We start from the raw sequence: 25,932 nt of genomic DNA, 5'->3' as shown, positions 1-25,932 counted from the left end.
CCTTGAATGCAAATTTAATCTTTTATTCTGTAGCCAGTAGAGAGCCCAGGAACACTTCATGGAGAGGGAGCCAATGAGAGCTGGGTTTTCTGGAGATTAGCTTACCAGTGCGTGTGCAGGAGGGAACGAAGGAGGAAGCAATCAGAGTATGAATCCATCGGTCCCTTCAGTAAAATGATCCCGAGTTTCAAGGGCGGATCTCTGCCCAGGTAGATCAAAGCCTTCTGCATTATGATGCGTCTTTCTCTTTCCCGTGTCTTTCAGAACTGGCTGAAGTCCTATGGCTACCTGCTCCCCTCGGACTCCCAGGCACCAGCGCTGCACTCAGGGAAGGCCTTACAGTCAGCGGTCTCCACTATGCAGCAGTTTTATGGGATCCCTGTCACTGGGGTATTGGATCAGACAACAATCGAGTAAGATCTGCGTAGGCCATTGTGCCCTACTCTCCAGACTTATATTTGGGCTCATATTTGTCACAGGCCCCGTGTATATACCCTGCCCATCCTGTCTGCCTGTCTTTCACTCCTGCAGTATCATCCAGTGGGTACCCCAAGGTGCCCTTTCCTATGTGAGTGGGGGAGAGGCTCTGCCCTAAATTTGCGGTGTGACCTTAACCCTTCCGGACCTCAGTTTCCTTATCAGCACAATGAGCAGTTTTGTGAGAGGGGGTCTTAAATCTCTTCTGACTCTAATAGCTTTTGGCTCTCTGAGTCACCGCTCTGGCTTTTCCTGAGACGTACACAACTCCCTTGGTACAAACAACTCCAGAATGATAATGAGTTGGCAACTCGTTCCACTTTTTCCGTTTTTCAAATATCACTGAATGCCTACGTGTGCCAGGCACTGGACTTGATCCTATGAGTGCTGCCCTTCAGAGGCTCACCACGCCATGAAAAGTGCAATCATCTGGCTGTACCAGTCTAGAACACAGAAGGAAACATGAATTTTGAGGGAGGTACTCCAGAGAAGCCAGACCATGAGCCTGGTTGCGTTTACCCAGGGGGAGTACAAAGAGGAGGAAGAGACTGAGTGATAGGAACGGAACCCAGGATGGGGGCTGAAAAGGAGCAGCCAGAGCAGTAGAGGAAGCCAGGGGTTCTGTGTCCTGGAGCAGAAGGGGAGCATGGCCAGTGGGCCCGGCTGCTGCAGAGCAGTTAAGAGACAGAAGAGCACCGGGGCCGAGTCTAGCAGGGAGGAGATCAGTGCAGGCTCTGTGGACCGGTGGAGACGAGGTCCCAGTGGAGATAAGGCCCGACAGCAGTGGGGAGGAGCGCAGGAGGGGAGTCGAGGTGGCAAGTGGAGGCAAAACTTGCTAGAAGCCTGACAGTGAGGGAGGAATAGAGGGTAGCTGGAGGTGGATGGATTTTTGTTGGTTTGTTTGTTCGTTTGAAGATAGCTGAGAATTAAGCATCCTTACGTTTGTTTGAGAAGTAGCCTTGAAAGTCATTAACGCTGCACAAGGAAAGCCACTGCCACCACGAAGGCATGGCAGTGAGCTGGGGGAGGGTCCCAAGGAGATGGGGAGGGCTGGGGGTCCTGAGCCCAGGTAGCAGCAGGGAGCAGAGCCCCAGGGCAGGGTGCAGGGAAATGGCAGGTGGGGGCGGATCCAGGATCCATCCACCCTGGGCCCGAGTAGTCCCCAGGAGACTCATCTTTCTGGGCCTCAGCTTGTTCACGTACAAAGAAAGGGGAGCGCTGGATTACGGATCTCCAATTCTATATCCCATTTTTCTAAGCTGTTAAAATTGGGTTAAGTCTGAGGGTTTCTGATCGTCTAATTCTGTATGAACATTTTCTAGTCCTCGGGTTCTCTGATTGCGAGATTGTGAACTTCGGAGACAATACGTTTCACTGCTGTGATGATGGCGAGGGGACGGTGGATGCCGTGGCCCCGTGGCCTCTGGAGGCAGCGGGTTACAGAGAGCCCGGCCGTATTCAAAGCAGAGGTTATTTTGAGGGCTTTGTGCGGGCCTCGTGGCAGTGCATCCTGGGGCAGGAGCGCTGGTGTCTCTGCTGAGGCACCACCTGGCCTTGAGTTTTACTCTGTTCCAGAAAGCCCCAGGCCTGCTGGACAGGGTTCAGAGAGTGGCAGGTGGACCAAGAGAGGAGGAGGTGGAGGGAACGAGCTGGGGGAGGAGGATGGCATTTCCCACGTGCAGGTCTGCCCCCACTTCTTTGTAGGAAGGCAGGGAACGCGGTCTTGGAGGCATGACAAGGGAGAAGGCGCACACACTTCATCCCAGACCTGAGTGGGGAGGCTGTTTTGTGGGGTAGAATTTAGAGACCTTAGTTTCTATTCCAGCTCTGTGACCTTGACAGTCACTGCCTTTCTCTGGGCCTGTTTCTTCCCCAGGGGCCCTTCCAGGCCTACCCCAGCCTTGGCTATTGCACAGGTGGCTCCTGGTTCTTCCTAAGGACCATCAGGAAAGGAAGCCAGAGCAGCCATTTAAAAGTACTACTTTTTGAGTGCCTACCTCAGAAAATGTCACACATTCCTTCATTCAGCATATCCTCAAGCCCAAACTTGTGCTAAGCCTGAGGAAAGAAAAGCCCCAGCTTCTATAGTCTTGTTTTGTCAACTTGCATGAATTACTAGCTCATTTACTCATTCAACTAAGTCCCTGTCCTACCTCAACTGCTGTATTCTGCAAATTACTCGATTTATCTGTGTATCTTTTCACTCCTCTGCAAAAATGAGGATAAATAATTTCTGGTCACCTCACAGAGCTGTTTTGAGAATTGAAAAAAAAAAAAAGTCTTTAAAAGAATGCCAAACTCTGTAAAAATTAGAAACGTTTGTACCAATATGTGATATTGTTATTATAGTGTTTTTTAGTATTGATTTCTGAGTAGAGGCACTCGAGGCAACAGGAAGCCTGCAAAGATGAGTAAGACCTGGTGAAGTCCCTCGGGGGCCTTTTACTATTTGGTGACAACAGTCTCTGTTTCCTCTTCTCTATTTTGCCCATGGCAACAGCTTTCAGCTGCTGCCCAGGAGGTGGACTGTTGGCCCTTCCAGCAATCTCCAGCTGTGGTTTAGTGAGTTGGTCATTAGGCCAGCACCAGGACATAAAATGCAAGGATAGCCTGGGCCCCAATCAACTACGATCTTCTAAAATCTCCTACCCTGCCCTCTTTTTGATATCCCCAATGATGTCCCAGGCTTAATGTCGTTTAACCTGACAACAGTTATTGGGATTCACTTAGTTCCAGGCACTGGGCTAGCTCCTGGGGACACGATGATGAATACGACGCCATTCCAGTCCTCGAAGAATCTGCCATTTGTTAGAGGCGATACACTAATAGATTTAAAATCACAACACAGAGTATGAACTGCAGCAGAGAATTCTGTTCCAAGCCCTACAGGTGTTTAGCCACTTTCTGAACAGCTCTAGTGAAAGGGAATTTGCTGTCTTAGGAGCTACGCCACTCTGCTGCTGGGCGGTTCTGATTCATGCTCTGATTCATTCAGCAAATGATTAGCAAACATCTTCTGGGTTAGGCACTACACAGGCAAGGTTCCTATGTTCACGGAACTTAGAATCTGCTAAGAGAGACAAAGAATAAACAAAAAAAGCTAATATATGATATAGTTTCAGGCGATGATCAATGCTATGAAGAAAAATTAAGCAGGATAAACGGATAGCCGTAGGATGAGAGTGGGGAGCTATTTCAGAGGAGGGGGGCAGGGAAGTCCTCTCGGAAGGGGTAACATCTTCACATCAGAGTAACATCAGAGACCTTAAAGAAGTAAGGGAACAGATCATGTGGAGAAGAAGAGCATTGTAAGCAGAAGAAACAAAGACTCTGAAGTGGGAATCATCTTGGCCTGTGCCAGGCCCAGCAAGAAGGCCCTGTGGCTGGGAATCCAGTGTAGGGGGCGATGGGGAAGACTTCCCCTTGAAGAGGACTCAGGGCCTAGATCATGTGTATCCCCGCAGGCCGACATGAGGAGTTTGCATTCATTCTAGGTTTTGGGGGACATCGTTGGAGGGTTTTAAAGCAGGGAGTGAGGTGACCTCATCCCATTTACAGGGTATTTCTACATAGACTAAGGCTTACTACAACCTAAGAACAGCAAGAGCAAGAATTCTCGTGTTATCGATGGGGAAAGTGAGGTTCACAATAATTCGCTTGCCTGGGCTCCCACGATGAGTGGTGGAGCTGGAACTATCAAGCCCCCGCCTCTGAGCCCCAGGCTCGAATGCAGCAGCCCTGTGTCTTCGTAATCAGTTGTGAGTGAAGGAGTCAAGTAACCAGTGGGTCCTGTCCCGCGAGGGAGCCCATCAGAGCCAGGGTCCCCAATCCAGGGCGCGGGAGCACACGGCCATTTCGACGGGGACTGGGAACCCTGCCTGGCCTTCCTAGAGTGCCGGGTGACCACAGCACGTGTATGTGTGTCCTCTCTGCCCAGGTGGATGAAGAAGCCCCGCTGCGGTGTCCCCGATCACCCCCATTCGAGCCGCAGGCGGAGGAACAAGCGCTATGCTCTGACCGGACAGAAGTGGAGGCAGAAACACATCACCTACAGGTGCTTACCTCCCTGCCCCCCCTTCCTGGCTTTGGCTCCACCCACTCCTGCTGTACAGGTGGTGGGTGTGTAATGGGGGTGAGAGCCAGGTATGCCGGCATCAGGACCTGGTGCGGTGGGCCTATGACTTCGTCCCCCTGGTGGCTTCCAGAGGATGCTATGTCTCCAGCTTCAGGTGTGTTTGGTCCTTTGGGGGCTCATTAGTTGTGTCCTGCTTAGAGTCCTACAGTTTTTAGAAAGTGGGGTATGGATTGTTCAGCAGCTTTCTGCTGTGATAAAAATCCAGGGCTGCGTGCACTCTCCCTGTCCCTGATTGCCAAACCCCACTCCCTCCCTTTGATCTGGGTCCCTTCTCCACTGAGACCCCATGGATGTCACCTGAACTTCCCAGCACAGTTCCAGTTGTCTCCTAAGGGAACTGAATCACAACAACGTCGCTCCTGAACTGTCTGGGGAAACCGAGGGCAGAGGAGGATCAGTCCCCAAGTAAGATCAGTGACGGAGGACAGGGGTGATGGAGCCCAGCACAGCACACTCAGACAGCACGATTCAGAGTGCTGAATCTCAGGGGCTGAGGCCGAGGCAGACTCAGATGGGCTCTAGTTGGCACCTCTCAAGGCTCTGACTCCATCTCAGGTAGATGCCCTGGGGTTAGGGGTAGGACCTAAGACAGAGATCCCTTAATAAAAAATAAAATAAAATTTAAAGAGATTTTATATATTTATTAGAAAGAGAGAGCACAAGTGGAGGTGGGAGGAGCAGAGGGAAAAGAAGGAGGATCCTTGCCAAGCAGGAAGCCCTACTCAGAGCTCAATCCCAGGACCCTGGGGTTATGACCTGAGCCGAAGGCAGACACTTAACCGAATGCACTTCACCGAATGCACCGCCCCTAAGATAGAAATTCTTAAAACTGAAGAATGAAGGACTCTTCTGCTAATGAACGATAGAGACTAGGACTTGAGTTTTTTTCCAGAAATCTGACAAGAGAAGGAAACCTAAGAAGAATCTGGGTTAGAAACTCGATAGACTCTTAAGATATCCTAAAGAGGTAGAATGAATCAAGAGAAAGAACTGGCTTCTAACCTTAACTTCTATCATCAACCTCTCTGGGCCTCAGTTTCCTTACCTATAGAATGGGTGAATAATCCTTACCCAGGTGTTCATGGGGCAGAGCACCCAGTAGTGATGCCCTGTATGGAGAACCTATATTGAACCCATTCAATATGGCTCTTGTAATCATAAATCACTAAGTCTTTAACTGACAAAATCAGATACCACTGTATACCAACTTCCCCGGTCGACAAGTAATAGTTGGGTAATTGGTACCAAATATTTATAAAAGGGATGTATCAGTTAAACTCTCCACTGTTTAAATATTTCTGTAAATTTTATAAATACATTTTATGTATTAGGAGAAAAATTTAGAATTTTGAAAATGCTGTTCCCCTCTCCCTTTCTTTCCTGCACATTGGAATGGAATTCTGTATTCAACACAAGCTTTGTGAGAGGCCAAATATAAGACTTCAGTTAAAGCTAAGCCACTGAGACTGAGGCAGGGGTAGGGACCCAAAGGCTTCACCCAGCCTCTTCTTTAACACCAGAGGTAACTCAGCAGAATCCTAGGGTTCAAAATTTGGAGACAACTGGTCCATATGGTCTCTGGTATCCTGTTATCTTGCAAACCTCTGACTCTGACGGTTCCTCCCTACTGACTCTCCCCTCTCTCACCAGCATTCACAACTACACCCCGAAGGTGGGTGAGCTGGACACACGGAAAGCGATTCGCCAGGCTTTTGACGTCTGGCAGAAGGTGACCCCGCTGACCTTTGAAGAGGTGCCATATCATGAGATCAAAAGTGACCGGAAGGAGGCAGACATCATGATCTTCTTTGCTTCTGGTTTCCATGGCGACAGCTCCCCATTTGATGGAGAAGGGGGATTCCTGGCCCATGCCTACTTTCCTGGCCCAGGGATTGGAGGAGACACTCACTTTGACTCAGATGAGCCGTGGACACTAGGAAATGCCAACCATGATGGTAAGGCCATGAGGGGAACGGGGTCAGTCCTGGATTGCTCAGTTGTCAGGGAAAGACGCCCCAGGGAAGAGCGTGGGATGCCGCAGATGAGTTTCCTGCTCTGGAGCTTTGTGTCCAAGAGCTAAGAACCTACGAGGGTGGAAACTGAGGTCTCTGATAATGTTCAACACTGGCCCATCCATGCAGATGGATCAGATCACTTAGTAAATGGTTCTAACGTGGGGTGAGTCCAGAAGGAGGGGTTAGGCCATGAATAGGAAGAGGAAGTCATGGATCAGAGGCTGGAGGAAAAGGTAAAAACATCATTCAAGCGGAAAGAGGGATCTGAAAATGGTAGTGCCTGGCCTGGCTGCTAAGGGCTTCAAAGGCCATCGTACAAGGTGACATGACTCTCTCTCTTTTATGTCAACATCGTGGGTGAATAATGGGCCCCATAATCACTCTAGTATCCTTCAGTAACTTGCTTTTCACCCCCGTAACTCAACGGGTGTTATATGGAGCCACGGTCTTATTGTACAGTGCGAGTAACAATACTCCTGAGCTTCCAAAAGCGTTCCTCATCAGTATTTACTCCCAAGGCACTTGCTTTGTAAGTAGGCAAGTGGACATCATGACGCCCATTTTTAAGATAAAGGGCTTGGGGCTCAAATGGTGTAGCTGGTAACCAGCAGCGCAAGGGCCCAAAACACAGCCCAGCCACTCGGCTCTGTGACTAGAGGCAAATGATTCCCTCTTAGTATCCTTGCATATTAAAACGAGGGACTGGACTAGGTGATCTCTAAGCCCTCTTCCAACACTAGTGTAACATGATACATTGCCCAGGGAAGAGGATACCCAAACATTTAAACAAAAAAGACATGGTCTCTGCCCTCTGATAGTCCACAGTTGAGTGGGGGGAGACACGTGTGCATAAGCAACTCTGTCACAAAGCAAACCACTGAAGGAGGTAGCTGAAGTACGAAAAAAATAAGAAGAGGCAGAGGGGGTCTGGAGGAGAAAGGGAGAGAGGATTCTGACTTCAAGATGAGAATAGGTAATGATTAGCATGTTGAGATTCCAAGGCCTGTGTCAAGGGCTTGTCACATACTATGTAATATGTATATATCATTATCATCATCCCCATTTTACAGATAGGTAAACTGAAGTCTGTAGAAACATTAAGTAGTCTTCCTACAGTCCCATAGGCGGTGAATGGTGAGATGAGGCTTTGAACCTAGACATTATGACTCTGGAGCACTTTCTTTCTTTCTTCTTTTTTTTAAGTAACCACTACCCCCAATGTGGGGCTCAAACTCAAGATCCTGAGATCGAGTTTCGTGCTCTAATGACTAAGCCAGCCAGGCACCCCTGGAGCACATACTCTTAGCTACCAAGCTAAGCTCCCATGGTCCTCAAACTGCAGGGCACACCAGAATCATCCAGAAATCTTTCTAAAGAATGCACATTCCAGGTCCCAGGCCCCTAACTTCTTGCTACTCTGATTCTTTGATTCTGGGGTCAGGCCTGGGGATCTGCGCTTGGTGTGATAAATGCTCCAGGAACCTCCGATGTAGGCGTTCCCTCACGTCCAGAAATACCGGCTAGGTCCCCAGAGTTTCCCCTCACTTGCCTGGTCATAAGAATCCCCTGAGATCCTTGTTAGAAACAGATTCCTAGGCCCTTCCCCTGGGCATTCTGATTCTTAAACTTAGGTATGTCCGGGAAACACGGGGCATTCTTTTCCCTCAGCTGTGCTGCAGGCTGAGAGCAGACTCCTACAGGCCCCATTCCTCAGGGGCTTAGTCTGATGTCTGGGGCTGGGGAAAGCCTCCTTGAGAACATTTCAGATCATTGCGTGGATCAGGAATCAGCATCTCTTGGCTTATCTGTCAAAGGGTGACTCTGCCAAGGCTCAGCCTCGGCAAAGACAGGAAAGTGTTAAGCTTCTTTGTCCCTCGCTCTCTTCAAATGTTGGTCCTCTTTCCTATCCAACACCATTTCCTCGGCCCTGATACCCCCTTCCTGACATCCTGGGTGTGCTTTCTGGCTTTCTAAACAGCTATTTTTCTCCCCTTCTTCTTCTTGAATCAGTGTCCAGGAAGGGCTGTCCGTGCTACCGGATAAAGTACGAGGAGAAGAAATTAATGTTTTTGAGCCCTGTTATGTGCCCGGCACGGTTAGCTGATAAGATTTTAGTTCTAGCCCTGATGGAGACAAATGAATTCTTAAAGGGATGTTGGCTAGAGGAGGCACAGGGAGGACACTCCTACCAACTCTGCCTTCCCCTTCCCAGCTCTGGGGTTTCTACTGCCTGCCAGCCCTCCTTGCTGTTGGAGACCTTGCGTCCCATCTCAAAATCCCACGAACTTCTGGTGGTACGTGCGGGAAGGAGCTGGGACCTGTGGATGGGCACAGTCCCAGCACCTCTCGCCTGTCCCACCCCATCCAGATGAACAATCACCAATCGTGACAGATCGTCCCAGATGGCCAATGTCTTCTCTGGACAAGAGTCAGGACTTTCCTGTGCTCTGGAAAGCCAAGCACGAACTTGTTTAGTGCGGCCCCTGACCTTAGCAACAGGCCCCTGACAGGTGAACTGGAACACAGCCGGTTGCCCTAGGACAGTTTCTGGAAGGAGATGAGAGGAACCAAGATTTATGGAGCACCTGTATATTATCTCGTTTAAATTCCACATAAATTCAGCGAGGGAGTATGCGGAGCCTCCCAGGAACTTTGTGTTTATTGGCTTTCTTCTCCTTCTAAATTTCCATTATGGAAAACTTCAAACTCACAACATAAGGGAGAATGATAATATGAACCCCCAGGTGCCCACCACCTTGTTTCGCCCATTCCCCATGTGATGTCTGCGCCGGCTCACCTACTCTCCCCCTGCCACTTTTATTTCCTGGCTGACATATTTTAAAGAAAATCCTTGGCACAATATCATGTCACCTGTAAATACTTTAGGACATACCTCTAATGGGTTATTTTTTAACCCAACCACAAACCATTATCAAACCCAACAAAATTTTCAAGAATTTCTTAAAATCCAATTCCTGGTTTGGGTCCATTTTCCCAGAATTATCTCAAAAACGTCTTTAACAGCTGTTTGCTCACAGCTGGACCCAGACAATAGCCACATGGCGCACACCGTTGACATCTCGTAAGCCATTTCCATTCACAGCCATCACCTCACCTCCCCACCCGCCACCCCATTGAAGAAACCGGGTCACTTGTCCCAAGCACAGTTATTTGGCTTAGTGGGATTCAGATTCACTTTTAACGCATCTTCCTTCCTCCCAGATCCTGAATATTGGTCATTAGACCTGTAGGCCTGACTAGACTCACTTTTGGGCAAGAGCGTCCTAAGTGGCGGGTGTCGTCCTGCACTGGGATGCTCAGCTGTCCCACCATTAGTGGCGCCATGGTGGAGCGGCAGCCTCACGTGTGTCAGCCTGACCCAATCACTATAAAATTCACTTGGGGGATTTTATATTTAAAAAAAAAAATGCTACCTAAGTCCTAACCCCAAACTCCTGAATCAGAAGCTCCCCCGTCTGTGTTTAAAAGGCTCTCCTGGGAGAACCACTGGATGTAAGGAAGGGTAGAAGGGCGATCCCAATTCCTCCACGTCATTGGAGATTGTGGGAAGGGCAATCTGGCCCACCATACCTTCCAGTTGGTTTCGGGGGCTGCTTCCAGGCACCTGCTGTCCTCATCCTTTTTTCAGTGAGTCAAGCACCAACATCTGAGTTCACTAAGCTCGATGAGAAGGGGGCCAGGCCCTGGGGAAAGGTGACAAGACAGGAAGAGTCACTGAGACCAGCCCTTCATAGAGTCCTTCCACGATGACTTCTGTGACTCTTCCCCGCCCTGGGAGTTAGACCAGACAGGGATTATAATCTCCCTTAAACAGATGAGGAGAGTAAAGCTCCAAGTGGTTATAAAAACTCCGTTAAGTGGCAGAGCCAGGTGGGAACCCAGGACTCTGAATTTTTCATAATCACCCCAGGTGGTTCTGCAGCAGGTGGTCCAAGGAACACACCTGGAATGTTTGGCACCGTTCCTTCCTGGCTGCTGTCACCCAGCCCTGTCCAGCACAAAGCCTGCCCTCGAGGAAGTCACAGTCCTGGGGCAGAAGACAGTGTGTGCTAGTGGCTGCCACGGAGGGTGGAAAGGGGTCAGTGCCATAAAGATGACTCGAAGAAACTGCTAGGGGAATCGAGGAGGGAGGACTCACTGCCAGTGGGGGAAATCAAGGAAGTCTTCCTGGAAGATGTGGCAACGAGCTGAACTTGGATGGAGTAAGGCTATTCTGGGTAGAGGGGACAGCACTGGCAAAAGAACAGAGGGAAAGGGAAATGTTATAGTCTTTTGGGGGGTTGGAGGGGGTCAATGAGATGGGACTTCACAAGTAAGGAGATTCTAAGAAAAGGAAATGAGGCAGAGACAAGGTATACTTGGGTAGTCGAGTCAGACGTTTGGGTACTTGCTAGGCGATCCTAGGACTTGAGCTCCCAGCCTGTGGGGATGCTGGTCCTTGCACACAGCTCCACGGGACCCTGCTCGTTAAGAGTGATCTACAGCTCTGTGCCAGGAGGCAGAGTGAGCACTTTACATGCCTTGCCTCATTGACTTCACCCCCATTCTTAGGGTGAAGGTACCATTCCCCGCATATTACAGAGAAGAGATTTAAACCGGCTGTGACATGCAGATCTGGGATCCGGGTCCGGCTCCCTCGGACCACACTTCCGACTACTCTGCTTCCTTGCTTCTCACCCTCTTGGAGGGTGAAGACCCTAAAAGCCTCCTGCCCCTTAAGTCCTGGGATCTTCTCCATCCTCCTGCTTTTCCTCTCGCACGTTCCAGGGAGTTCTTCTGCCCCCTCCTCTCTCCTTCCATCTCCCCAGAGCACCCCCCGCTGAAAAGTCTCTTCAGGTTCTGTGCCATGGGATGCCAGCTCCCCAGCTCCTCTCTACCTTTTGGTTTCCAGCATAAGCCCATGGTCCTCTTTCCTTCAAGGGCTTACTCCTGTTCTCTGCAAAGACCCAGGCACAGAGGCCATCAGAGTAACAGACACCGACTGAGGACAAAGGTTTAGAATCTTGCCAAGTGCTCAGAGCCCTGCTGCCTGGTTCCCAGCAGAGATCCCTGTGGATGCCCCCTGAGGAAGAGCCTAGTCATGGGACAAGAGGCCTGAACAGCTTGTCCCAGGTCGCAGAACAGGCCAGGAGCAAAGCCAGGCAGCACAAGCCCCCAGGAAGCAGAGCTGCCTTCCGCTGGCTCCAATAGCTGCCTTTGTTTGGGATGGAGCTGAGAGATGAGCTCACCCTTCCCTGCTGCCAGAGGAACCAGGACCTGAGGAAGGAACTGGGGGCGGCCTGGCCTCCTCCTGCCAGCTTGCCCTGCCCCCAGCAGAAGGCCAGCCCCAGGCTCTTGGCCAACCTTGCCCTGATCTTGCCCATCCCCACTTTGCTGGAGACGCCGATGATGTCAGCAGAGAGGCAGGCATGCACACGTCTGGGTCGCCCAGAAAACTCCTCTTTTCCCAAGACCTTAACCAGAAAGGCCAGAGATAATCGCCAGCCCCATATGACCCTCACGGGGCCTTGCACAGGGCTGGGTAACTTTGCCAGTGACACTGGAGCCAGAGAAGGCACCGGCTGTGGACTCCTGACCACCTCATGGGCTCCTGGCAGCCTCCCCTGCACTTCAAGGTGGCAGGACTGAGCCACAACATGCCTTAGGGCTGGGCAATGAGAGGCAGAGCTCAAATGCCAGAGGTCAAGGCAAGCAAGAGTTTATAACAGGACAGACAGGGGTCAGGACTCTACAACAGCCTGCCCAACTCACTGTCCCTTGTGTTCCTTTCCCAAAGCTGGGGTTACTTAACCCCTCCTCACCCTCAAATCAGGCCTTGCTCTGTCCCAGGCCTGATCCAGAGGCTCAGAGGAGCTGGCCTAAGAAAATCTGGTAGCTGGAAATGCACGGGCCTTGTCCTTCCTTTCTGGTCAATGGGCATGTTCCAGGTGCCAAGTGGCCACCTTAGATATGTTAATAGCAGTTGCTGGGCAGCGCCACGCCCTTCACACATATCTTATCCAATCCTCAGGAGACCCTATGAGGTAGATATGATCTCCATATTTTACAGCTCAGGATGTTGAGGCTCAGAGAGGAGACCGACTGCTCAAGTTCACAGCACTGGTGGGGGTAGAGCTGGAGATGAGGGTCCGTCCGTCTGGCAGGGGCCCACACTCATGACCTCTGTGCCATGTTGCCGCCCCAGCTTCGTGCTCGGGATCCCGTGTCCCACTTTCAGCACCTGGACCTTGTTGTTTTCACTCGCGTTTGAGTCCCTGCCTTGATCTTGGCCGTGGTTCAGTTCTGTCAGGATTGAGGTCTTGCCCAACCGAGCGCTGCCGGCAATCAGGGCCCTGCTTGCACCCGGGCCTCCTGAAGCTGACTGCCTGGTCCGCTGCCCCCAGAACTCCCCCTGCTGCTGCTGCTGTTACTCCCTCCCCTGGCTTGGCCCTTTCCATCTCTCACCCAGACCCTTCTCCGGGCTCCAGACCAGCCCCACTGATGCCCTACCTCTGGTCTCCTTCCCCTCTGCTCCCTCCTCCAGCCACAGCACAGGCAGAGTGACTCATCCCATTGCCACCCCCACTCCCGCCTAAACCCCCCCACTGGCTAAGAAGCCAATCCAGATTCCTTTGCGTGGCATCCCAGCCCCACTTGCCAGCCTGGCTGACCTCATCTCTCTCTCTGCCCTCCCCTTGTGCTTTGTTCCGGAGCCAAGTGGAATGAGCCGGCTTGTCCCTGGATCTTGTTTACAGCGTCCCCTCAGCCAGGAATGCCAACCGCGCCCCCCCCCCAATCCATACTCCTGACTAACTTCTTATCTTTCAAGAGTCGACTTAAACTTCACCTTTATGAAGCTTTCCCTGAACCTCTTCAAGTGTAAATCACGCCTCTCTTCTCAGAATCCTCATGTGACCCTTACAGACATCTATTCAAGCACCTGGAACATGAATATCACTTATTCGTTTCTCTCTCCAAACCCCCACTATATGGAGAGTTCCAAAAGGCAGGACTGTGTAGGATTTCTCTGGTAGATCCCAGTGTCCAGCACAGGGCCCGACACAAAGCTTTGCTCAGTGTTTGCTGAAGCAATGAATTGATTGATACCTAAGTGGGTGCCCTGGGCACCTCCCCACCCCCCCTCTCCACAGGGAATGACCTCTTCCTGGTGGCTGTGCACGAGCTGGGCCACGCGCTGGGACTGGAGCACTCCAACGACCCCAGCGCCATCATGGCGCCCTTCTACCAGTACATGGAGACACACAACTTCAAACTGCCTCAGGATGATCTCCAGGGCATCCAGAAGATCTACGGTGTGTGGCAGGGGAGACGGGGGCCACTGCTCCTTCTTCGGGAATGGACTGTGACTACCTGCCCAAGGGGTTGGGGGACACTCACATCCTTCACCATAGTTGCTGTCTGACCTTGAGAGACCTCTGAGGTCTTTGCCTGACCCACTGGGAAACTGAGGGGAGGGTCTGAGCTACCAAAAGTGAGTGGCATTCCACTCATGCCCTCTTTTCTACCTCCTTCCCCTCCATACACCTCCATCTTGCCTCCTGTGGTGCACTCTCAAGGGGACCTCCACCTCTAGTCAAGAGATTCTTAAACAAGAAAAAAATGAGAAGCTAGACTGATATCTTGGTAAGATAGGAAAGGCCTCCCTCCCAGTTCTCTGTTCACACTGGTCTATGAAGGTCTTGTTCTTATCAAGTCAGTTGAGAGGGGAAGACCAGATACTGGGGCAAATGCCCAGGAGCATAGCACAGGCCGCCTCAGGCCCCAGGCTATGAAGCACGGGAGGAGGGCTCCCTCTGGAGGCCCAGAGTTTCTCACAGAACAGGCGGCCCCAGTCAGAACCGTGGAGGATGGGCAGGATCTCTACCAGCGAAGCCGTGGAAGACAGGGCAGGGGAAGGGAAGGAAGGGACTGGAGGTATTTTGAAAGTAGAACAGACAGGATTTGCTGATAGACCAAACATGGGGGTGAGAGTCAAGGACAACACCAAGATTCCTGGCTTTTCTAATTGTGAGGCAATAGGATTCACCAGTCTATTGCTCAGAGATCTGGGCTGGGATATTGATTTGGAATCCCTGGTGTCCAGTGTATAACCACTAGCCACGTGTGACTATAGAAGTTTAAATTTATATTAATTTGAATAAAATTAAAATTTCAGTTCCTCTGTCACACTAACAACTAGTCACTCATTTCAAGTGCTCAACAGCCACATATGGCTGGAGGTTACTGTATTGGATGGTACCCATATAAACCAGTTCTGCCATCACAGAACATCCTATTGGACAGCCCCAACATAGAGGGTCTTTAAAGCCATGAACCCGGATGAGATCACTTAGGGTGGTGATGCTTAACTAGGGGACTCATTGGAATTACCTTGGAATTTCAGTAAAAAGTGCCCACATTCTCAGAGACCGGGTTCTGATTGGTCTGGGCTGCCTTCTGAGCATCAAGCATTTTAAAATCTCTCCCAGTGACCCTAATACACTGCCCGAGTGAGAAAACTGACCTGGGGATGAAAACAGAAAGAAGAGGATCCAGGAGCACTCCAAACTTTAGAGTAGGGTGGGTGAGGAAAAGCTACCAACAAAGGAGGTAGAGAAGCAACAGTCCGTGAAGTAGAAAGAAAACCAAGTCAGTATGGGCTCCTGGAAAAGTGCTTCTCTCATCTTGCTACTCCTGGCATCATCTGAGAGCCTGAAGAAATGCAGAATGGCAAGCCCCACCCCAGACCCTCTTGAATCATAATCCGCATTTTATCGAGATCTCTGGATAATCTGGATGCACATGAAAGTTTGAGTCAGTAACCCTTGGATTTGGCAACATGGAGGACACTGTAGATCTTGACAGACAGGGCGGACACTGTCTTGGAGCAGGGTAAAGAGGGAAGGGGAGACAGAGTGAGGCCAGCCTGTGTGGAGGGGTCAGGGGAAGACGGTATGGGACACTGAGCCTAAGAAAGGACATGCTCTCTCTTACAACAGAAGAGAAGAAGAGAAGATACCGGATTTGCAGGTGGAAAGATAAGAGTCCCATTTAATGGCTCTTTCCATCTATTTTCTCAAAGATTGGGGGAGGAGGAAAAATGGGAGAAGGAACAGAGGGCTGGAGGTTGACAGACCCCAGGGCTGCCTGGGTGGTGACGAGGCACGGGCCCTGGGAGTCCCTGTCTAAGATGCAGCCCCTCTCTCCAGGACCTCCAGCTGAGCCCCTGGAGCCCACGAGACCACTCCCCACGCTCCCCGTCCGCAGGATCCACTCACCGAGTGAGAGGAAGCACGAGCGCCAGCCCAGGCCCCCTCGGCCGCCCCTAGGGGACCGGCCATCCACACCGGGTGCCAAACCCAACATCTGTGATGGCAACTTCAACACGGTGGCACTCTTCCGAGGCGAGATGTTTGTGTTCAAGGTAGGGCCAGTCCCCTGGCAACACCCAGATGGTCCCCTTCCCACTCGTTCCCCCTTGGGGAGCAGGAGAAGACTGATGCTCTGGGGTTCAGCCTGCTTTGGGCTTGGACAGCAGCTGGCCCAGTGGCCAGGACATGGGGTCCCTTTCTGGTGCTGCCGGGTGATGTGACTTACTTCCAAGAGGGAGGCGGGTAGACTGGTGATCCTACACCTTCCCAGGGGTTAATGCTGGGGGAAAGTGCTGGAGGCCTGCTTCTGGTTAGTTACTTTGAGCAAGTCACCTCTCTTCTCTGGACCTCAGTTTCTCTGTCTGAAAGCTGGGAGTCATTCCCCTCCTGAAGGGTATATGAAGATCAGATGGGTGCAAGGCCGTGAAGACAGCAATTTGGAGTAACGGCTGGCACTGTGGTGGCTAAGTCTGTCACCAGATCCCGCCAGAGTTGAGGGGCCAGTACCGAGGGATGCCTGATAGGAAGCTGGCCTAGGCTCCATCTCATCACTTGTCCAGCCATGCGTCAGCCCGGGGCCAGCCTCTTTGGTGGGTGTGTTGCAGATTTTGAGACAGTGTTTGGAATGCAGGATTTCAATTAGGAAGTACCCCTGGGATCAAAATCTGGGCAGGAGGGAAAGAAGCAAGCCTGGCGGGAGAAAAGCAGCAACTAGGTCCGCTGCAGAGTTGGCCACCCCCACAGGGAGTTCTGGAGCTAGAAAGGCCCATCAGAGTCATCCCACATTGGGCCCCCTGCTTCATTCAGTCACTGGATGAGAAGGGGTATGACCTTGGGGGAGCTCTCTAAAGCTGAGGCCATCCCCAGAGAAGCTGGCAGTTGAAAACAGCCGCTGACCACACCCCGGGCCACCAGGGCAACAGGCCCTCCGCTGAAAGCGATCTGGCCAGCGTGTCTCCATCACACTGGGTGACTGTGGGAGCTGCCCCACTCCTCTCAGGGAGTTCTCCGAGCAAGCTCTGAGTACCAAGCTAGAATCTGGCAACATGGGTCAACGCCAAGCCTGCCTCTCACAGAGTAGCTCTAGGAAAGTCACTTGGCCTTCCTTAAGACTTGGACTATCTCAAATCTACTTAACAATAGATTGTGAAAGTCAAACTAAGATTTAAAAAACTCGTTGTGAAAGTACTTTGTAAAACACCTTAAAAAAACCTTTTCTAGTTTTTGTGCCATCATTTACACATGACCTTCATCCTTCTGCACTCTGATCCCCTACCGAACGGCTCCTCGGCAAGTCTGGGTTTTATCATCCCCATTCACACATGAGAAAACTGAGCTCCTGGTAGGTTATAGGCCTTGCCCAGACTGCATACAGGCCCATGACACTAGTTGAAGAAGAGGGCTTTGATCAGACTCTTGGCCTACTGAGCTGCCATTCATTCAACACCAACTACGTGCCCCTGCTGTTCTAGGCACTTTACCCATAATCTCTCATCTGATCCCCATTGTTACCCCCATTTGTAGGTGAGGTGCTTAAAGTCTGTGCTCACACCCAGATCTTGAAAGATTCCCACAATTTGCTTCCCAGGGTCCTTGCCCTGCTGGGTGGAGCCAGCTGGCGAGGGGGGCACTCTGCCCAGGCTCAGTGGCCAGCCTGGGGAGTGGCCGCTAAGGTCAGTGACTCTCTGCTGCCCTCATGTGGCCTCCCCAGGCCCGGCATCATCCCTTCCAGGTCCTCCACACCTCACCCCTGCACCAGGCCCATGTGCTGTCTGTCTCATGGCCCCATGCTGTCTGTCTTGGGCAGCAAGAGCCATCAGGAGGCTTATATGAAGAGAGTTCACAGTCATCTTGTCTTCCTCACAGGGCACTGGAAGCTAGAAGCAGCAGATGGACAGACATCATGGAGGGTTGCAGGGCTGGGCCCAGGGGAAGCTTTTGGGTTACCGAGGCTTGAGCCCCAGGGCTGAGAACACTAGGTTGAGGCAGGGCCTGCCATGCCTTTCCCCCATCCCTCACCTCCAGGATCGCTGGTTCTGGCGCCTGCGCAATAACCGGGTGCAAGAGGGCTACCCGATGCAGATTGAGCAGTTCTGGAAGGGTCTGCCCGCCCGCATAGATGCAGCCTACGAAAGGGCCGATGGAAGATTTGTCTTCTTCAAAGGTAATACAGTCTGTGCTGAGAGACCTGGGACAGTTCCCTGACCTTCTCGGGACCCCCTTTTCCCATCTGTACACAGGAAGAGGTGGGGTGAGGAGCAGGTGTCCCCCGCCAAGGGCCCCTCCGGCCCTAACAGAGACACTGACTTCTGACAGGGCAGATCCCTGCAGGCAGGCGAAGCACAGTCTGGGGGAATTAAGTCACAAAGAGATAGTGGAGGGTCTGTGTAGTTGGTGGGATAACAAGGCTCAGCTACACTGGGTGGTCCAGGCACCTGAAGACCATGCGGGACTCCATGGGAGGCCATCCCAGCAGTTCTGTAAGAGGTGGTTGGGAGGAGGTCACAGAGGCTGCAGAAGCCAGGGCAGGGGGCAGGGGGAGCTAGTGTGTGTGTCCTGCCCACTCAGAGCTAGGTGGTTTCACTTCCATTATCCCGAGGTGGGCCCAGCCCCAGAAGGGTAAGAGACAGTTAGTGAGGAGTGAGGAAGGCAGTCCAGGGGTAAGGGAGGGTAACAGAGTCATAGTGTGGGAATGTGCACGTGCACTGGAAGAGCTTAGACTGACTGACCACAGAGCCCCATGTCGGACAGCCGTGAGCGGTGACCTGGAAAAGGACAGTGGGGGAGGGTCCTGAGGAGCCTTGGTTACGGCCAAATGCGGTCTTGACCTGTTAGAGCAATGCTGGAAGTTCACGGGACGTTTCTGAGTAGTGGAGAGCCAGGGGGCAGGTGGCAATCCAATAGGTCAGAGGTGGGGAGGCCATTTCTGAGTCAGTTGCCGGAGGGAAGGAGTCAGAGTCGACGAGGCCCACACCAGGGAGGACTGGTGAGGCCAGGGTGGGGACAGCTAAACGATGCAAAAGGCCTCATAAGAGGCTGAACATGGAGAGGAGAAGGAAAGAGAGGGGCCAAGGTGATGCTAGGGCTTCTTGTTGGGGAACTGGGAGGCAGAAAGGTGATGAGGAAGAGAGCCCTCTGTGGAGGTGATGAGGAACTCCGGGAAGCAGATGTGGAAATGCTCAGAAGCTGGGATCAGGGTTCCTGGCTCTGGGGCTCAGGTCCGATGGGAGTCGCTGTGAACCTGCAGAGTTGGGTGTCACTGGTGGAAGGTGGGGGAGTCCTCATATGTGTGAAGCCACAGGAGTGGCTGAGGACACCCCAGAGGAGAGGAGCAGGTCACCTGAGCCAACAGCGGGGTGGGGCATGGAGGCTGGGCAGCGTGGGTCCAGCTGCCCAGGATCTGTGGTGACTGGCTTCTGGCTCCCATTCTCTGCCAGGGCCAAGGGGCTTCAGTCTCCCACAGAGGACCTCAAGCAGACCTTAGCTGCTTGCCCCTGACCCTCTGGCTCTATGGATGACTTTAGTCCTGGAAGATAGACCCGTGGCTCTAGCTGCCACCTCTGGTACTGTGTGACTGGGGAAGGCTGATTCTGGGCTTCTCTTGGCTACAGGTGACAAGTACTGGGTGTTTAAGGAGGTGACGGTGGAGCCTGGGTACCCCCACAGCCTAGGAGAGCTGGGGAGCTGTCTTCCCCGAGAAGGCATCGATACAGCTCTGCGCTGGGAACCCGTGGGCAAGACCTACTTTTTCAAAGGTGAACGGTACTGGCGCTACAGCGAGGAGAGGCGGGCCACGGACCCTGGCTACCCCAAGCCCATCACTGTATGGAAGGGCATCCCACAGGCTCCGCAGGGGGCCTTCATCAGCAAGGAAGGATGTACGTAAGAGCTTGGCGGTGTAGGGGGTGGGCTGATTTTATGTGGGTCTTAACAGGGTCCATGGGCATACTCTCAGGGTACCCAGATTTGAGAAAGGTGCCTGATGGTAAAGACAACGGCCTCGTGTCTACCCCTTTCTCTTCCCAGCTACCAAGTCACACCTCTCACCCGCAGGGATGACTCACATTTTATGTTTCCACAGATTGACTTCGCCCCTTTGGATAGCATCTCTCAAATAGTGGTCCTCAGATGTACTCTAGGGGTTCCTCGAGTTTTCAGATCTGAAAAGCAATGATGGATACGGGTGCTTTCAAAGGTGCTTGTGTAATAAGGCTTGAGGGAAGGCCAATGGAAAGAAAAGCCTTTTCTATTTATGAGACATCTCCAAAGCTCCTCCTAGAGGCCAGGCTGGGAGCTCCCCGTCAGACTAGGAGCTTCTCAAGAGGAGGGACTGGGTGTTGCCCAGTGCAGAGTGGGAGTCCATGGATGTTTGCTCAATAAATTTCCCCTGATCTGGGACTCAGGAGCCTGGCTGGCTTCTTGTTCCACCTCCACCATTTCCTAGGAGTTTGGGCAAAACATCTGTTTTCCCAGCATCCTCATCTATCAAATGGGGATCATAATGGTACCTACCTCGTTGGCATTTCTTAAGAATTAAATAAGATAAATAAAGTGGAGCACTTAGACACACACCTAGTACATGGTCCCTGCCCTGTGCGTGCTAGCTGTTGTCATCATTGCCATCATCAACTTCTTGTTGGCGTGTCTTATGTTACGTAAAATGGCAGGAGTCATTCAGTTACTCCACAATAATTACTGAGTGTCAGCCTGCGTGGGAGAGCTGGGGAAGGAGCAGGGAACAAGCCTTGCATTGCATCCCTGGCTCCCAGTCTAGAGGCAGAAAACAGCTAAGGTGGCAACAAAAGCTCTAAGGGAAGGGAATGCGGAGGGAAAGCTGGGGGTTTGGGGGAAGGGCTCTCCAAGGAGATGTCACTGGTAAGAAAGCCAGAAGAGCTGCTACTTGGTGCCTCTCCTGTGTACCTGATGCTTTACACACGTGGTCTCGCTTTCTGGGAGCCTCAGAGACAGGTGACATCAAGGACTTTGGCCAATGAAAGTCCCAGGGTGTGGGGGGGCTGGCCAATAGGAGAGCCCGAATGAGTTGCTTTGTTGTCTCTAGACTGGCTGGGCCCTGAGGATGTTGTGGCTGCCCAGCACCGCCCCCCCCCACCTTTCTTTCCAGGCCCTTCCCCAGCAGGGTCCCAGAGACTCTGCATCTGTGTTGTGATGTGTGACAAGCCAAAGAAAACCCATGATAACTGTGACAAAGTGGTGTCTGCTGTCAACAAAAGGAGAAGTCTTACTCCCCACCCCGCCTTGCCTTAGGCAGGAGCTGGGCTGAGGCTCCAGAGCTAAGAAGGCAGTTGTCCAAGCCATAGTTACTCACCAGTGTGAGAGGTGGGGGGAGTGGGGGGGGGTGGGGGTGAAAGGCAAATGTGATGGCGCTGTGACCCAAAGCTAAGGCAGAGAGGCACAAACTGGGACTTACCACTTAAAGCCCCTCAGTGGCTTCCCAGCACCTCTGAGATGACGGGCTGGGCGGCCCCAGGTCCTGGGCACACCTCTCTGCAACTGTATGGGTCATACTCCGTGGCCCTGCCACACTGTGTGCAGAGTGTGTGAGCGCTGCCCTCTCCCCACCTCCGGGCCTTGCTACGCGCTGCTCCCACCCCTCCTTCAGAGCTCCTCTTGGACTCCAGGGTGGGAGAGGTCCCCTTCCTCCATGCTGCCCTCTCGCCATGGGTCAGAGCAGGTGCAGGGAGGGAAGTGTCTGGGAGTGATGCTGGGCCCTGTTTCTGCAGATTACACCTACTTCTACAAGGGCCGGGACTACTGGAAGTTTGACAACCAGAAACTGAGCGTGGAGCCAGGCTACCCACGCAACATCCTGCGTGACTGGATGGGCTGCAACCAGAAGGAGGTGGAACGGCGGAAGGAGCGGCGGCTGCCCCAGGACGATGTGGACATCATGGTGACTATCAACGACGTCCCAGGCTCTGTGAATGCCGTGGCTGTGGTCATCCCCTGCATCCTGTCCCTCTGCATCCTGGTGCTGGTCTACACCATCTTCCAGTTCAAGAACAAGGCAGGCCCTCAGCCTGTCACCTACTATAAGCGGCCAGTCCAGGAGTGGGTGTGAGCAGCCCAGAGCCCTCTCCATCCACTCGGTCTAGCCAGCCAGGCCCTTCCTCATCAGGGTCTGAGGGGCAGCTCTGGCCACTGCCCACAGGGGCCAGCAGGGCCCTAGGCCAGGGGTCATGCAGCTGAAGTGGTAGGTACAAGCCTAGGCTGAGCGTGGGGCAGGGAGTGGTGGTGGCCGTGCCCCAGGGTGGGTGTCTGGCACCCAGCTGCCAGCCTTCTGTCCTGGGTAAACTGCTCCCTACCCAAGGGAATAGGCCAGGCCCCATCAGGAGGCAGGGACCATGCCAGGAGGAGGCCCTGTGGTCACTGAATTCTGTGGTATCAATGAGGCACCACAGCTCCGTTCCTGGCTGGGCCCAGCACCTTCCTGTGGAAGCCAGCATAGCACTCTCAGCCCCATCTGGGAGATGCCACCGATCCCGGTCCCCCTTTGCCAACACCTGCTGGTCAGATGTCCCCCCCACCCCTACTCCCACCCCACTGTCCTCCAAGGCTACAAGACCCCTGCTGCAAACACGGTGGGCAACAAGCCTGGGTTTCCCCTGCTGGCATTCAGCAGATCCCTCAGGAAACCTGCTCCACGCATCAGGGTCTCCTCTGAGACCTAGGATTTAGGGTCACATGTTGCAGGCAGTGTTGTGGCCCAGCTGGGTCTGACAAGGACCCAGCTGTCATGTCGTGAATATTTAAATGTCCTGTCACTACTGTTTTAAAAGTCCCATTCTGCAAAGGCTGCTTGAGGCGTTAGGTGAATTAGAGGTGACTATCTTGGTGATGAGGCCAGCGTGGCCGGCCCTTCCCCAGGAGATAAGGACCAAGGTGCTGCTAAGGCCACTCTAGTGCCCAGACACCCCAAGAGCTGGATTCAGCTCATGAGGCTAAAGGGCTGGGGCAGGAGCTGACCCTGTTTCTGGAGGCTGATCTGAGTTGTGAACACCCTCCACTTCCCTGTCCCTCTTCCCTGCTCCCCTAGTCCCTGGCCCTGTTGCTTACAGTCTGGGGCTCAGCCCAAGAGTTAGGTGTGGTCTGGGGCTCAGTCTGACTAATTAGGCACGCAGAAAAGGCTCCAGGCCAACATTCTTGTGGCTTTGGAGTAACAGGCCCAAGGGAGCCTTCTGAAGTGTTCAGAGCCCACACCCCTAGCTACCTTGAGGCCAACTCGATCTCTCAGCCTGGAAGCAGTGTTTATACAAGCTTGGCCCTTGTTAACCCAGCTCACTGGGCCCATCTTCCTGCACTGCTCTTTGGAAAAGGGCACCCCCAACTGGTAGCAGTCCCACTGCTAGGGGGGCCAACCCTTCACTGTCTGGCAGGACTCCTAGGGCTCAGCTTGCCTCTCTCCAACCCAGTGGAGATAGCCCCCTTAGTCACTGAAGAGCCCCAGGAAAGACCCATGGGTTCAGTGATGCCCACTGGCTCTCTGTCAAAGCCAAAAGGAGGTATCAGTCCTCAGGGTGCTGGCAGAGCCTCAGATGCCATCCTGGCCCTCTGAGCCTGCATGGGCCTTGCCCCTACCCTGTGGCCTCTGGGCTTTGGGTTGGCTTAACCTGTAGCAGACAGGGACTACTGTTGCCCTGGGAGCTGTCTTGAGCAAAATCTCTCTTGTCCCAGAGGCACCTATGTGGGTCCACTGTGTTCCCTGTCATCATCCTTCTGTTTTTTCTCATTTTGGCCAAGGGCGGGCTCCCTGGGGCGGGTGGGGAACAACTGCAGAGGTATTAGCAATTCATAGGTTTGTATAGTGTTTTATACTTTGCAAAGCACTTTATTAGCTCATACCTGTCCACTCACATGAAACTCGTGTAGGCCCTGGGAAGCCTAGGGTACCTCTCACCGTGCCCTCAAATGAAGCACAGAGAGGTTGTTTCTCACCCAGGCCATCATCCGGTGGGCTGGCTGAGTCTTGGGTCCCCACCTATGGACGCCTCTAGGGTCCAAGATGAGATCAGAAGGGTCTCTTTTATCCATCTCTTCCTGGCCTCCCTTCTCCCCTTCTAGGTCCCCCTCCACTCCTCAGGTTGGTGCTCTCACTTCTTGAAAGCTCTAGGCTCCCCAGGCTCCCCATTGGCTCTTGGTACTACCGACGCCAGCTGAGAAAGAGCAGGAGATGGAGGCAGGCAGAGCAGGCTGCAGACGTGAGGGATGCAGGGCCAGGCCCAGAGAGGGCTCAGCCTGGAGGCTTCCAATCTCAGATTCTCCTGTCTTGTGGTCATCTGTTTGTCCATCACCCCAGGACAGGGCAGACAGACAGAGGCGCACAGCACTGGGGACCCCAGAGCCCAGCTTCCCTCGGCCTGGGGAACATCACAGCATTTCAGTGTCGGTCACATTTTAAACTGATCAGCCTTTGTATAATGTTTTTTAAATCATTTCTAAATAAAACAAAAATACAGAGTGTGTTGTTTCCCTGGGATTTGGGAACAAGGACCAGGTTCTGGGAGTGGCCTTAAGAAGCTTCTGGAAGAAGGGGAAGAAGGTGCTTTGGGGTGTCTGGGAACTGTCCCATGCATCTCATCTCCCAGCCCAACAATCAGATGTCTCCTCTCTCCAAAAGGCTGGCCCTGTAGGCCTAGGGTTACTGGGGTTCCCAGAACACAGCCTGATAATGCCTCAATAGGATCCAGAACGACAGAGCAACTTCCCCTAGGAGGGGTGCCGGGAGGGTCACTGCGGCTAGGTCTTCTCTGAAGGCAAGGCATGTGGTGCCATAACCAAAGACAAAAGCAAAAGCCAGGTTCTCAGCAACAAAGTACAGAAGACAGGAGGTCAGGTCAGCAGTCTTGGGGTTTTACCAGGAGTCCTGGCCTGGTTTGGGAAATCAGGGCTGGGGAGGGCTGCCCCAGGCCCCAGACTGCTGAAGAAGCTACGGGGAGGGGTGAGCACGAAGGTTTGAGCTGGTTTGGATTCAGGCTGAGAAGCGAACAAATTCGGGGGTAGTTTTAGAGGCAAGCCGGTGCCCCATCGATGGTCCTCCGTGACCTCCTCGACTCTCCGAGCATCTCCTGGACACCGGGGGTAGAAAGAGACCACGAGAGACGAACCAGGTGAGGCGAAAAGAACGACACTTGGCGGCGGGCGGTAACTGTGGAGGGTGGCTTGTCAGTACCAGGAGGTGCAGGCGATGAGGAAGCGCACATCGTCCAGCGGCCCCCAGGGACCGGGTTCTGGCGGGGGCCGCTCAGGGGCCTCGGGCGCCCGGGGCTGGGGTTGGGGTTGGGGCTGGGGCTGCACCTGCTCCGCGGCGCCCTGGCCGCCGCTCAGCCGAGAGCCCATGGTCTGCAAAGAGAGGCCGTCAGGCGTGGGCCGGCCGCACGCCACCCCGTCTCCCCGCCCCGCTCCAGCCCAGCCCAGCCCAGCCCTCACCTCGCGCCGGGGGAGCTGCGAGTGTCCGGGATCCCAGCGCCGGCGCCGGGGACGGCGCTCCGCAGGCAGCGTAGCCACGCCGGAGGGGCTGGCGTCGTGGCGTCACCGCGCGCACCGGCCCCGCCCTCAGGCCGCTGCTACACACCCCGGGGGCGGACCTGATCGATCCAGCCCCACCCACCAGCCCCCGGCCAATGCGGCTCCAGCGTCCCGGGGCCCCGCCCCACACACCGCCCAGAGACACAAGTGACTCCTCCTCCGGACGCTTCCCACACCCACTGGAGCTACGGAGGGCAGCTGTTTCGCAGATGGTGGCAGCCAGCACTGCAACCTCCGTCCACCTCGGTCCAAGGAGACAAGATTGCCGTGTGGCCCGTTCCTCCAGACCCCTTACACGTTCTCATACCAGCCCAGAGGAGAGCTGGAACAGATTCTCACCCCTTGAAGCCCATAAGTATGAGGCTGAAGTTGTGTGGAAAATGCGAGAACT

General features: G+C 53.3%; 2 protein-coding genes across 2 annotated transcripts; one reads left to right on the top strand and one right to left on the bottom strand.

The window, feature by feature from the left end:
* Positions 1-231: 231 nt before the first annotated feature.
* Positions 232-24,473, top strand: MMP24 (matrix metallopeptidase 24). The gene is made up of 8 exons (XM_044263169.1): positions 232-413; positions 4,415-4,531; positions 6,263-6,567; positions 13,779-13,940; positions 15,837-16,051; positions 18,024-18,162; positions 19,610-19,876; positions 21,740-24,473. The coding sequence occupies exons 1-8, from the start codon at positions 232-234 to the stop codon at positions 22,075-22,077; spliced, it is 1,725 nt and encodes a 574-aa protein (XP_044119104.1). The 3' UTR covers positions 22,078-24,473.
* On the bottom strand, positions 23,817-25,478 carry MMP24OS (MMP24 opposite strand). The gene is made up of 2 exons (XM_044263171.1): positions 25,443-25,478; positions 23,817-25,355 (listed from the first exon to the last, which is right to left on the bottom strand). The coding sequence occupies exon 2, from the start codon at positions 25,350-25,352 to the stop codon at positions 25,179-25,181; it is 174 nt and encodes a 57-aa protein (XP_044119106.1). The 5' UTR covers positions 25,353-25,355; positions 25,443-25,478; the 3' UTR covers positions 23,817-25,178.
* Positions 25,479-25,932: the final 454 nt, after the last annotated feature.

This window comes from Neovison vison, chromosome 8, assembly GCF_020171115.1.
Source record: "Neovison vison isolate M4711 chromosome 8, ASM_NN_V1, whole genome shotgun sequence".
NCBI lineage: Eukaryota > Metazoa > Chordata > Mammalia > Carnivora > Mustelidae > Neogale > Neogale vison.
Note: the sequence above shows the minus strand (reverse complement) of the source record. Positions and strands in the feature narration are given on the sequence as shown.

What these genes read in the sequence shown, in the direction of transcription:
- MMP24 (XM_044263169.1), top strand. Translation starts at nt 232, where the DNA reads ATGATGCGTCTTTCTCTTTCCCGTGTCTTTCAGAACTGGCTGAAGTCC. An exon ending in CAGAAACACATCACCTACAG is followed by an intron (nt 4,532 to 6,262) that starts GTGCTTACCTCC and finishes CTCTCTCACCAG; the next exon opens with CATTCACAACTACACCCCGA. An exon ending in GCGAGATGTTTGTGTTCAAG is followed by an intron (nt 16,052 to 18,023) that starts GTAGGGCCAGTC and finishes CCTCACCTCCAG; the next exon opens with GATCGCTGGTTCTGGCGCCT.
- MMP24OS (XM_044263171.1), bottom strand. Translation starts at nt 25,352, where the DNA reads ATGGGCTCTCGGCTGAGCGGCGGCCAGGGCGCCGCGGAGCAGGTGCAG.